The following is a 12,599-nucleotide window of genomic DNA, read 5'->3' on the forward strand; positions in this document are numbered from 1 at the left end:
CCTGAACTCCAGGGGAATTTTTGAGAGGTACCTTTACACACATATAGATGTAGATAAATAGATATATAGATAGATACATAAATATAGATTATGGTATGAATGTTGTTATCGTGAATCTGTAATTAAGTCACTGCTATAATTGTATCTAATCCTATTGAACCACTTCATAAATGTTATATTAGTCAATGATTAAGTGCTGCTCACTTAATTTTTGTATCCATATCCTTTGCCCTTTTGCATCTCCAATCTCTGTGTAAATCATCCTAAATTGATTCTAATCTGATTTTCTTGTGTGTGCTTCATGCACGTAGTAAGTAATAGTCAACCTTGCCATTGAACTTCAATAAAGTTGCACTTTCATATATTCATATTAAAACCTGCAGTAAAATTGGCAATTAGGAGAAATTTCTGGACTAATAGACCTCATCCTTGTGGAATATTTCAACTTCCCAGACTTCAGCTGGGAACACCATACTGCTGAGATGAGCAGCTCTTGGAAATTCCTGAAGTTTGTAGGACATAACTTCTTAACACAGACAGTTGAGACAACTCCAAAAGCTGCCCTCCTAGACTTGCTGTTTGTGGAAAGAGGAGGACTTTGTGTGGGATGTGATGGTAGGTGGCTGCCTTGGCCACATCAATCTACTATAAAATTTTCAGTGTAATGAGAAAAAAGGACAGCAGAGTTGCTACCCTGGACTTCAGGAGAGAAAACTTTAAGCTATGCAGGGAGTTTATATTTGTTTATAATACAGTACCCTCAGAATCTGCTTTTGAGCACTTAGGGAGTCCACAAGTGCTGGTCAGGCTTTAAGAATCACCTTTTAGAAGCACAGGAGCAGGTGATTCCACTGTGTTTTGAGTCAAGCATGTGGAGCAAGCCAGCTTGGCTAAAGAGGCAAGTCCTTGTGGAGCTCAAGAGGAAAAAGAAATTGTATGATCTCTGGAAATGAGGTCAGGCTTCTCAGGAAGAGTACAGAGCTGTGGTTTATATATGTAAGGAGGAGACACAAAAGGCCAAAGCTCAATTAGAGTTGAAACACCACCAAGGGGGAAAAACCAAACAGACCCACATTTAGGAAAGGAAATGTATTTTATTGAAAAAAAAAAAATTACATTTCACTTGTACACCATGAAAATACTGAGTTGTGTGTTATTTTCATAAGAAGAGGTTAAGACTTGCACAAGAAAACCACATTCTTTATTACAGCATTACTCCACGAGATGAGGCTCTGGTGGCATTTTCACTAAACAGTAGAGCAGGGCTAAATGTGCTTTGGGCAAAAACCCTAAATATTGGCCTCTTCCAGGTGCTACTGCCCATTGAAGACATGGCACTCCTTTGGTCAATACTGAGTTATTTCTGAATTAGAGACAAATCTCAAAGTTTCTCTACTCACTTAGGTCCTAGGTAAATTCACAGCTATCCCTCCCCTCCACTTTTAAAAATCTTGATTTGTGTTTCACACTCAGCCAGCTAAAAGCACATTAAAACAGCACACAGGCTGTCATCCTCCCATCTTCCAGAAAGAAAACAACACTGAAAGGGACACATTGCACCAACAAACACTAACAGCAAATGGCAAAATCACTGGATGGTGCTGAATTCTCCAGTGTTTCCTTGCATCACTGCAGCTCCAGCAACAAGCCCTACGGTTTCCTTCCCTAGCAAGGCAGGTATCCACATACAGCACCTCTTAGGCACGTGAATACCTGTGCTGTACCAAATGCAGGGACAGGATTGCCCGTCTGCAGGTGGCACCCCAATGCCATCTGTCACAGGTGTGTCACAAGAAGCCCACTGTGCTCCCAGGCAGCTGTGACAGGCTCTGTCACCCCACTTGGCAAGGCATCCTCTGAAAACCCCTTATGAACCAGAGACCTTTGGTGTGGAAAGATTTAAACATCTGCAGACAAAAATAAATGCTAATGCCACATAAATTCACAGGTGAGTTCCCTTATTTATCTGTTGACTTACTAATGTGATTTCTTCTTTATTTAAAGAAATTTAAAGAGCCGGACCTGGACAACTCTGACACCATGCAAGTGCTGTGAAAGCAGACTTGGAACTTTCTCCACCTGGATCTTCCTATTATATTCCCTAGTTAGAGCACTGCTTTATTCAGTGCCATTTTCTACTCTGCTAAGCACAAGCATCACACAGGTCATTAAGAACAGCCATGCCAAATCTTTTAGTGCTATAATGTTTTTGCCCTATAGGGAATGGGGCTGGATTGAGAACATGAAACTACTAAATCTGCAGTTCTTCTTTCAAGTACTTAGCTCACAAAGATTTCTTTTCTTTCCCACTAGCAGTGCAGCTCTGCAATTAGGCCCTGCTTACCCAGCATCTCACTGCCAGGGAAAGAGGCAACCCCATTCTCCCCCATTTTGAGCAGCTGCATCGTCCCAGTGCCTCCCCAGCAGCAGCAGAAGCACTTATCTGTTCCCAGGATGAGAAAGTTAAGGGAACTAAAGGAGATTAAAACCTCAGGGGTTTTGACTGGATAAATTCCCCATTGGTTTTAGCTCTTTCACTTCGCTTGTTATGGGGACAGGCAAATACCAAGGCCAGGACAGGTGATGGCAGAGGAATGTTAGGGCACAGTTTCAGGGTGTAGCTGAGCTGGGTAAGTTAGATATATCACAGCAGCTGATAATTCTCTACCTTTCTCTTCTTAAAAACAAGAGCCTAGCCTGAGTAATCTGAATAATGCACTTTCAGAGTCTCTTGGTTCTCCATGGCCTATAGAAGAAGTATAAGGAGATTACACCGTGGCCAGGAAAGCAGCACACTGTACATCACAAGCTTCAGAGTGCACACAGAGTTGTGCTAAAGCACAGCTTTGGTACAGCCCTGTGAAACAACCAGCCCAACAACTTCACACCGACCTCATCTCGGAATAAACTCCTCCGCGTTTCCCCAGAGGGAGGATGCAGGCAAATAGTCACTCTGCCACCACCACCATGGGGATACTGCACCCCCAGACTCCCAGGGGAGGAAAAGCCAGGCACAGTGAAGCACACAAAACAGAGCTGTTCCCTGCCACAACCTCTCTCTACAATACATTATTCATCCCAGTGACATCTTTCCTGCTGACTCGGCAAAGCAGAAGTACCTCTCTTTTAACGCATCCAGAACTCGGGAACGCTTGAGAGAAAAACTTGTGATAAATTCTCCTCTACTTTTTGCAGCAGTGATTTATTCAGAAGGGTGGTGAGGATGCTGCCATGTTTCTTAAAAGGGACACAGTAAGTGATGCTCAGTTTTCCCAGATCACCAACTGTTGTGGCAGGAGCGCAACGTTTAGCAGAGGGCCCTGCTCAGAAAACTCCTTTATGTTGCAGACCTTGCACTTTCTAGGGAGATCAAAAAAATAAATATATCTGGACAGTTGTGCTTTAGTGCTGGTCTGCCAGCCATGAGAAACAAAGACTCAGTTAAGTCTAGCAAGATATAAAAATCACGTTCTGGTTTTCAACCACATGAACAGCTTTGCCTTTTGACTGAACGGGATTTTATCGGTAACTCAACTCTTCTGAAAGGTATTTATGCATTTGAATTCAGAACACCCAACTAAAATTCTTCACATTATTACAACTGGCAAACTACAAGGAAAAAATCTTTACTTTCTCCCCTTTAGGCTACTCATCTGTCTCTGCACACGTCCAGCACGAGCTATGAGTTAGCTTAGTCAGGTCCACACAATTAGAACAATCCAGTTTTGTTCCAGTCTCCTGGCTTGTACATTTATTAAATACTTTTAAGACCTCCCAGTCTTATTTAATTAACTACACAAATCCATCACCAATTGTTTAACCTATTATAGATGTATTTGAGACTTTATTCCAATGCAAAAATCTAAATTTCAGGCTTACGCCACAAAGCTCACCTGATTTTTAAAATGGATAAGGTAGCAATATTTAGGGTTTTCTTTATAAACAATGGTATCTACCATCCTATTGCCTCTCTCTACAATCAAGCGTAGAAGCCTCACTGCAAGAGGGATACAACTCATAACTGCCAACCAGAAAAGTACACAAACACTAAAAAGCCTACAATTTCAGTAGAAATTAAATCATTTGCTATATTACACAGAACTTCATTGTTTTTCTGGCATAAAAGTCACTGAATTACTACATACGCCTCGAGGACAATCATTAAGATGTGTAAACATATAACAGGTCCACCTAGTCAGTACAAAGCACCACACAAACTTTAAGTACATAGAAAGTTTGCTCATAAATATTTCTTTGTTTAACAATTCAGCACTAAAAAAATATTACTTAAAAAGGCATCTTTTATTAAGTTATTCAGTTTGTCCAGGGCTGGTGGGGTTGTACTATCCCTACTGTATTACAGCCACCTGACTTTCTTTCCAAACCATTTAACTTCTCTGGAAGAAAAGGCTATGTGTGGCTGGGACCCAAAGCTTCAGCACAGTCTATAAAAATATATCTCTTTAAGACCTTCTGCTCACATCCTGAAGGCCTACTCAGCCAGCCCCCCAAAATTCTGTTTCCCACGCCTAACCACATTGCAAATAAAGCTTCAACACACACACACACACACACATACACACACAGAGTACATATATTACACTCTTCTACACACAGAGTTTTTCTAAACAGCAATGCAACCACGAGGGCAATAGGTAAGTGTGATTTCAGTGGTAACATATGGCACAGCCTTCTCATATTGCTGGTTTTCTCTCTCTGAATAATGTGCTGCCTTATTCACTGCTCTGCAGATTGGGGGTTTATTACCTTTATTTGCACTGTGGAGGCACTAAGTCAGGAATGCATGCATATTTAGGAGCATCCCATTTGCCTCGAGGCCCACTGCTGCTGGAGCAGTAAAAGCACCAAACTGGTGGCACTGGTTTCCTGGTGAGGCAGACAGGAGCCTTCTTTGGCTGTTGGAATGCCACATCACGTTCCTCCCTCCTGGAAAATGGTGAGAACCAGCTTGCTCTCTCCTGAAACTGTGCAGACAAAATAGCAGCTCCCTTGCACTCTGCATTCAATGCCCTTCCTCCAGTGTCTGATTGAACCTCATGGATTCACCTGAAATCTGCCCCTGCATGCAGGTATAAACTCGCTGGTTTACTCACTTATTTAAAAGAGAAGAGTTGGGGCTGTGATTGAACATCTCAAAGCTTAGTTTCCATGGCTGATATATGTCTTTAATGGACGAGCTTTAGAAAGCTACAGAACTGTTCACCAGGCTCTCACTTACCAGAAGTAAATGTCTTTCATGACGAACAGCTCTCTGAATATCTTATCCTGGGATTTTAACAGGAGTGGCCATTAAGCCAGTAAGGCTGCAATGGGATATAAAAGAAGGGGTTGTGTTTCCAATTGTTTAGTACCAGAGCGACCAAAATTTGTAACACGCCTCAGCCTTTAAAAGTACTCTTTAAGTGGGAAAAGACCTTTACTCAGGAGGGGTGGTTCTTTAGTATAAGTATAAACCAAAATTCTCCAGTGGAGCTAAATGTAATGACACAGCACCTTCTCCAATGACCAGTGCTCTCACTAACCTGGATCTCTGCTCTCTCCCTCGTGCAGGGACACTGCTGGGTGCTGACAGAAGCACTTTTTCCCACATGAGGAACAACTGTTTCCCACTGTATAGTCCTGTATGCTCCAATCCACATAATGAGGTAAAAATTCAGTGAAGAGGAGTGCAGCTACATTCTGTACAAGAAACAGATCTCAAAATAAGTTATGGTTCTTACTCCAAGCCCCTCTTTTCACCTTGTTTGCAGGAATAAAGAGCACAACACAATAAGTTCCTACATATACAAATAAGAGGAATGCAAGAGAGTCATGCAGAATGCCAGTAGTTGTCTTCCCATGAAACTTTAAAAAAAAATAAAAAATAAGACAACAAGGATGTTACTTCCATATCCATATCTTATAGTAAGATGATTACAGGGCACAAATGTGTGCTCTTCCATTAACTACCCTTCCTCTATACTAGGACATAACTAAGGAAATATTTAATTACATCCACTTTATTCAGCAAGACTATAAAACCATTCTTGTGCTGTTTGATTCTGAAATGATTAACGTGTTTAAAAACAGGATCTAACAATTTGTGTGTGCACAGTATATTAAACGTAGATGCTTTTATTACAATCTTCCTTGCCACATATTTTAAAATAAAATCAATTAATACAATCACCATAACAGTCTCAGACAACAAATTAACACCATCCAATCAAGACACAGTTAAGATACTCAAAAGGCAGTATGAGTAGCTGGAAACCTTGGTCCTCTGATTCTTTTGCTTAACACATTAATTATAGAATTCTCCCCTCTTATGATAAAAATCAGCAAACGAACATCAACAATTCATACTGCAGATTTCTTAGATGTTTGTATCGAGTGGGAACAACACTGATTTTAGCACAATGTCTTTATGCACGTCTCCCAAAGACATGGGAATTTTCCTGTAGAGACTAATCCAAGCCCAAAATAGAGTAGATGGTTTGTAAACAACTTTTGGTCTCTCCTGCACCATGGCTCTGCAAACGAGTGAGTGTGCTTGGAGTAATCAAAACGGCTGAGCACATGCCCTGTGAACCATTCCAGAAAAAAAGGGGGACCCATCACACAGTTAGTTCCAGTAAGCAGAACGAAAGGAGTTGACTGGACACAAACACAAAGCATTCACCTCTCCCATGCTCACAGGTACTGCAGCATGAGGGACGTCCTGTGCCACTGACCTCACACGGACACGTGAAGTCACCAGTCCCAAACTGCTGAGTGCTGCACTCCGGGTTACAGACACCTTTCATGCTCTTAGGACGGTCATGGAAGATTATCTATTGGTTATAGACTTCACTCTCTGGGCTAAAGTGCTTGTTTCGTAATCAATTAGGAGCTAGGCTAGTTTAGATTAACCATTTATCTTTAACTAAAGGTTTGCAAGTGGATCAGACAACCCAGAAAAGTCTCCTCCGAGCCCTCAAATAAATAGTGGGCAGCTGTCTGATACTGAGACACTTTCTAGCTGCACCAGACAGACAGCAGGAACTCAGAAAAAGATACAGGTATTATATGCAGGAGGAGGGAATAAAACACAGGACTGAGCTGAGTCTGAAATTCTGTTCTGCACACAGGCTCTGTGCCACTCTGAACAAATAAAAATGCATCCAAGTATTAAGTATGTATACCTTGGCATTTAAAAATAACTGTTAGCCTGCTGTGGCTACAAAATGTTAGCTACAGATTATATTTACAGATAATTTCTGATGTTTGTTCCTGGCAAGAGATGTTAAGCCCAATTCTTCAGTGAAGACATAAACCTGACCTAATTTAGACCAGGTCAGCAGGAGTTTAAAACAGATATCACATGAGCAACCCCCAGGGACTCTTAAGCAGATGAAGCCAGCAGCCCACTGCTACAGGATCCAGCTACTGTGAAATAGGAATTATGCAAATTGAGCATATTAGTATTAATATTCTTTTGTTTTTGTTGTTAACATGGATATGTCATAGATTCTAAGGAAGGTGTGAATTACTGAACTGATCCATTCTTTGAAGCAGTGGGAAAAGACAGACATAACCTGCTCCAACAAACATACCACCTTCTCTTTTATGGCAAGATCACTGTTCACTATGGTTTACAATTAAAACCCTGTTTGCAAAGTAGCTTTAAGTTTTCTAAATTCCAGGCTTCTTTATTTCAGGAAAACAGCCCTTGTTTTTCTCTCAATCCTCTTGTGAAGGTCTATTTATTCTAGTGGCAAAAAAAAAATCCTGCTGTCCCACACTTACTAAAAGGGCATCGACCATGGTATGTACAGGTAGGGGAAGTTCAGTATGTTGATCCCTTCTTCCCAAGAGGATAGTAGGGATTATACACTTCCACATGAAATAGTATGATTTTAAAAGATAAATAAGCTCATAGTTATGTCTGGAATATGGCACACAATACTTGGTTAATCAATGTTAGAAACAGTTAAAATCCTTTTAGTGTTCAACTGCTGAAATGCACCACTAGCTACAGTATTTAAATATCTTTGATGAAAGCAATCATCTCAAAAAAGTTAACTGTCTTCCTGGCACAACTGCCCAAGCAAGCAGCAGCTTATCTGAGAAGGGGGCAAAATATTAATACAAGCTATTTCCTGGCCCATTTGGAAGTTTGTGTGTGGCAGGGAGAAAAAAAATATTTGCATCAATTTAAAAACACAGCACTGCAAAGAAAGGCAGTTTATTGTGCTTCACAGAATCACAGGAGGGCTGAGGTTGGAAGGAACCTCTGGAGACCATCTGGTCCAAGTGCAGCAGGTTGCTCAGGGCCATGTTCAGTCAGCATTTGAGTATCTCCAAGGATGGAGACTCCACCACTTCTCTGGGCAACCTGTGCCAGTGTTTGATCACCCTCACAGTCAATTATGGTTTTTTTAACGTTTTAAATGGATTTTCCTGAATTTCAGTTTGTGCCCACTGCCTGTTATCCCTTTGTTGGGCACCACTGAGAAGAGTCTGGCTCCTTCTTCACTGCTTCCCATCAATATTTATACACACTGTTAAGGAAGTTCATATATTTTTACATGTTGCACATCAGCCAGGAGCTCACATCTCTGTTAATGACTGCTAATTTCAGCAACTGTTAACATCACCAAAATTATTATTGCTAGAAAATTATTTCATTACAGTGATTACTAAAAATGGTGGCAGTAGAGTCACATTTTGTAGATAATTTCTGATGGGTTTTTTTTCCCTTAAAATTCTCGAGTCATATGATTTTTTTTCCATTTTTATGTCAAACGGATGAGAGGAAATAAAATTAATACTGGTTGTTGAGAGTGAAAGCCTGAAGTTTGGCTGTTATATTTACTGCAAAACACATTCCTCTTAAATTTCATTTGCTTCAAAGATATTAAAAATTAGAGGTTTCAGAAACTTATTAATTATGATAACTATTCTATTAAAGAAAACCTATTCAGCTAAAAATTTACATCAAGAATAAAATAGTCTTCTACTAGGTGAAAAAAATTAACTTTTACAATGGCAGAAATTCATGACAATGATGGGATAAATGAAGACTATCAGTTAGGCAGATGTGAGGAGGAAGATGAAGGAAAGGTATCTGGGAGATACCCAAGAGTGAGTTTCCTCAGCCTACTCAGGTAATCAAGAAAAATTTTCCTCTAATGCAAGTTTTCTTCATGTTACTGCAATCAGAAATGCAATTTTAATCCCTTTATGCAGTCTGAGACAAACAAAGCTCATCAACTGAACGTGAACAGCAGACCAGACCTCCCTCCTCATCTTGGGACATCAAGAACATGGGTCCCATACAGATCTTGTCTGCATGTCTGTCCCAGTGGTTCGGGATGTGGCTGTGATGTATTGGACACTGATATTATTAAAAATCCCATTTTGAAGCTATATGAAGAATAATTTTGAAATTAAGATGCATTACTAATAACAGTGCATTTCTGTCATCTCTAATTGGCTGCAGAGACTTACATCATGAACAAGGTAATTTTCTATGTTTTGCTGCATTTGGTAAACACATGTAACTCACTAAAAACAAAAATAATACTTTTCCCACATTGCTTCATTGATAAGCCTGTCTACAGTGCTTACTACTGTGGAAGTGCTCTGTGTAGTTTTTAAGTACAAACCAGGGCAGCCACCTTTCAGAGTAAGAGCTGCTTTCTCTTTTGTCCTTTACAGAATGTTTGTCCTTAGTTAAAAAACAGAGAATCAAACCTGACCTTGGAGGTAGAACTACAAACTCCTACCAGTGCCACTGAATAAAAAAGTATTATCTTATTAATGAAGGTGTTTCTGGAGCAGCTTTTGGAAGAAAATCATGTGGGCACCCACAGACCTAAGAAATAAGCAGCCAGTCCCAAACTGTGCAGCTGTTCACAGGCCAGAAGCAGGAGCAGAAATCAGCAACATGAATGACACCTCAAGGTCACTTCAGAGTACTGAACATGCCAAACATCTTCAAAGTACTCCTACACACAACCAGAACTTTGTGTGTAGCTTTAACCCTGCTTAGTCTCATAGCAGCTGAGATACTGAATACCTGAGTAGGTAACCAGGTATCTCCAGGAAAAGGGAACATGGAGCCAGCTCCGTTGGCACTAGAGGCCATCCTGAAATACATTTTCCAGTCAGTCAAGCATTCCATTAGCAAATTCACATCTAAAGTCTTCGGCAAGGCAGGAACATTGTTCTCTCTTGCCCTGGGTCGTTACGCAGACTAAGTGAATCCGACAGCCATTTTGATACCTGGAATATGCTCAAATGCACACTAACTGTTTTGTTTTTTAAACTGAGCAAGGCCAGCACATATGTTTGAGAGTGGATATCTGCCTATGCTGGGCACTATTTCATGAAAGTCAGGTTTCTGTCACAGATCTAAGGCAAATATTACAATTTACAGGAAAGAAATGAGGACATCAATACATTGTGCGTTATTGGAGACGTACAGCCTTTATAACACGGTGGCTTTCACTATGATCTCTGGGTTTTCTATGTCCTTTTTGCTTTGGACCATTCTCAGTTCCAGCTGGGCTGAGTTTGGTTTGTTTCCTTCTCCAGCTTGTGCTAAAAAGATGACATCAGAACGTCATTAAAAACAGAAATATAAAAAGAAACAAGTTGCATTTTTCTCTTATCCCACGATTTTCTCTATCTTCCTCCCTTCCCTTCCCCAATGTCCCTTACAACCCCCTGCTAAAGGCTTCCAAGGTCAAGGTCAGCACTGTGATTTTCTATAATCCTTGTTCAGCACCTCTCTCCAGGCAAAAAATATGGCTCTGCTGTTAATTAGAAAGTCACACAGACATGCTCTGAGAACCCAGAGATCCCATCTGGATCTCCTTAGAATTGAAAGACATGGGAAGTCCAAGGGGACAGAAGCTGAAAAAAATCACTCCTCACATGGCCAACCCAGCAAAGAAATTATTATTTGCTGATAAACCCCTCTCAATACTAAACACACACTCAAGGGGAAAGTGAGTGAGCTACACTTAAACAGAAGCCCTCTTGCACATCAAACTCGGCATTTCCTCATGTTTTTCTGCCTCTGTTTTGCAGAGCTGAGTCAAGCACAGTCAGCACGACTGCTCCCACTACAAGCTAAACAGTGACATCTTCAGTCAGCTGTTGTCAAAGATAGGCTTGGAGGACACAGTCAGGAACATGCAGACAAGACTAACAAGCTCTCATCCTGTAAATTCTCTGGCTGCCTCTGCACTGAGGGCTGCCTTTAGTCAGGAAACCCACAAAGCTCTTTGAATGTTTCTTCTGATGCAAATGCAGACAGAACACAGGAACAAGGTCTGAATGAATTACCTTTTGCACTCTTAATGGTCCTTTGCAGAACATGTTGCATGGCTGACACAGTCTTTTCACATGCCACCTGCATCAACATAACATATTCAGGTTTTAGTAAAACTTCAGCTTCCTAGTTTAACATTACTATTATTTCAAAAACACGGCTATTAAAAGGCAAACATGACTGATGGCACAAGCAGGATGACAACTATGTAATGTAGAGTTTGGGGGAAAAAATTTTTGACTTAATTCTCTAACCAACTGAGCTAATTCTCCCAAAACAGGTATTAGAAACCATATACTCATATCGAGGACTCTATATCCTTAAGGGAAAGGAACAGAAAAATAGATCTGAGAAACTGTTTTCAGTGCTTATTATGACATGAGGATAAAAAAATGTAGTTACAAACATGCATGCAGTCTCTCTCTCTAGAGAGAACAACATCTTATTTGGAAAAATTACAAAATCAATCCAACTGAAATGCAAATGCAACTTTTCAATGCTCCTTTTGGCAAAAGGGAAATTCTGGGTTTTTTTCCTCTGAGGTGAGGAAAAAAAGCCAAAACAGAAGACAGTCTTTAAATAATGTCATAGATTAAAAGTCATAAAAAACCCAGAAGAAACATGGTCTAAACTTGCAGAGAGATGAGTAACTTCTCCCACACCTTCAAATTGTTTGGATGCTTGTGTGTCCATGCCAGAAGCATAGCAGCAAACAGGTCTCCTGTTCCAACAAAGACAGCATCCACTTTAGGAGACTCCATTCGAATTCTTTGTGTTATCCTGGTACCATCTGCTTTAGCTATAACACAAATAGACAGTTAAGTAACAGACCCAGCAACTAACACAATAGCATTTACTAGAATTTAAAAAGAAATAATTTTAAAAGTGATCATCAGATTTGAATTCTTCTGTTGTTTGGAATGTAAAGCTGCTAAGGAGTATTGTAAACTTTGTACTTTAAAAGAGAGGGGTTTTAAAAGGCACAACCTTCAAAAACTTGGCCAACTTGGGGTAGCATTTACAACTTATATACTCTACATACTTCATTTAAGAGGGAGGAGTTAGATAGCACCTTCATTTTTCATTCCTCAAAACTGTGCCCTTCTCAGGTGGAAACACTGTGTGACAGTCTGAAACATAGTGAATCTTGGTGATGGAATAAAGGGGGATATAAAGAAGGAACAGGAGCATATTTTATAACCTATGAGGGGAGGGACAGTCTGCTAACAGTACACTGTAACTTTTCGGAAAAATATTCAAAACATTCCAAGTTCCT

The 12,599-nt window shown here is 40.3% G+C and overlaps 1 protein-coding gene across 2 annotated transcripts in view; it reads right to left on the minus strand.

Annotated features, from left to right (window-relative positions):
• Positions 1-1,074: 1,074 nt before the first annotated feature.
• PDXK (pyridoxal kinase) overlaps positions 1,075-12,599 on the minus strand; it is a 48,607-nt gene continuing 37,082 nt past the window's right edge. For both annotated transcript variants that reach the window (XM_064646977.1, XM_064646978.1), the window contains exons 9-11: positions 11,986-12,122; positions 11,338-11,404; positions 1,075-10,587 (exon numbers count right to left, since the gene is read on the minus strand). In XM_064646977.1, the coding sequence (XP_064503047.1) occupies positions 10,475-10,587; positions 11,338-11,404; positions 11,986-12,122 (317 nt within the window). In that variant the 3' untranslated portion in view covers positions 1,075-10,474. The remainder of the gene's footprint in view (positions 10,588-11,337; positions 11,405-11,985; positions 12,123-12,599) is intronic.

This window comes from Pseudopipra pipra, chromosome 2, assembly GCF_036250125.1.
Source record: "Pseudopipra pipra isolate bDixPip1 chromosome 2, bDixPip1.hap1, whole genome shotgun sequence".
NCBI classification, from domain to species: Eukaryota; Metazoa; Chordata; class Aves; order Passeriformes; family Pipridae; genus Pseudopipra; species Pseudopipra pipra.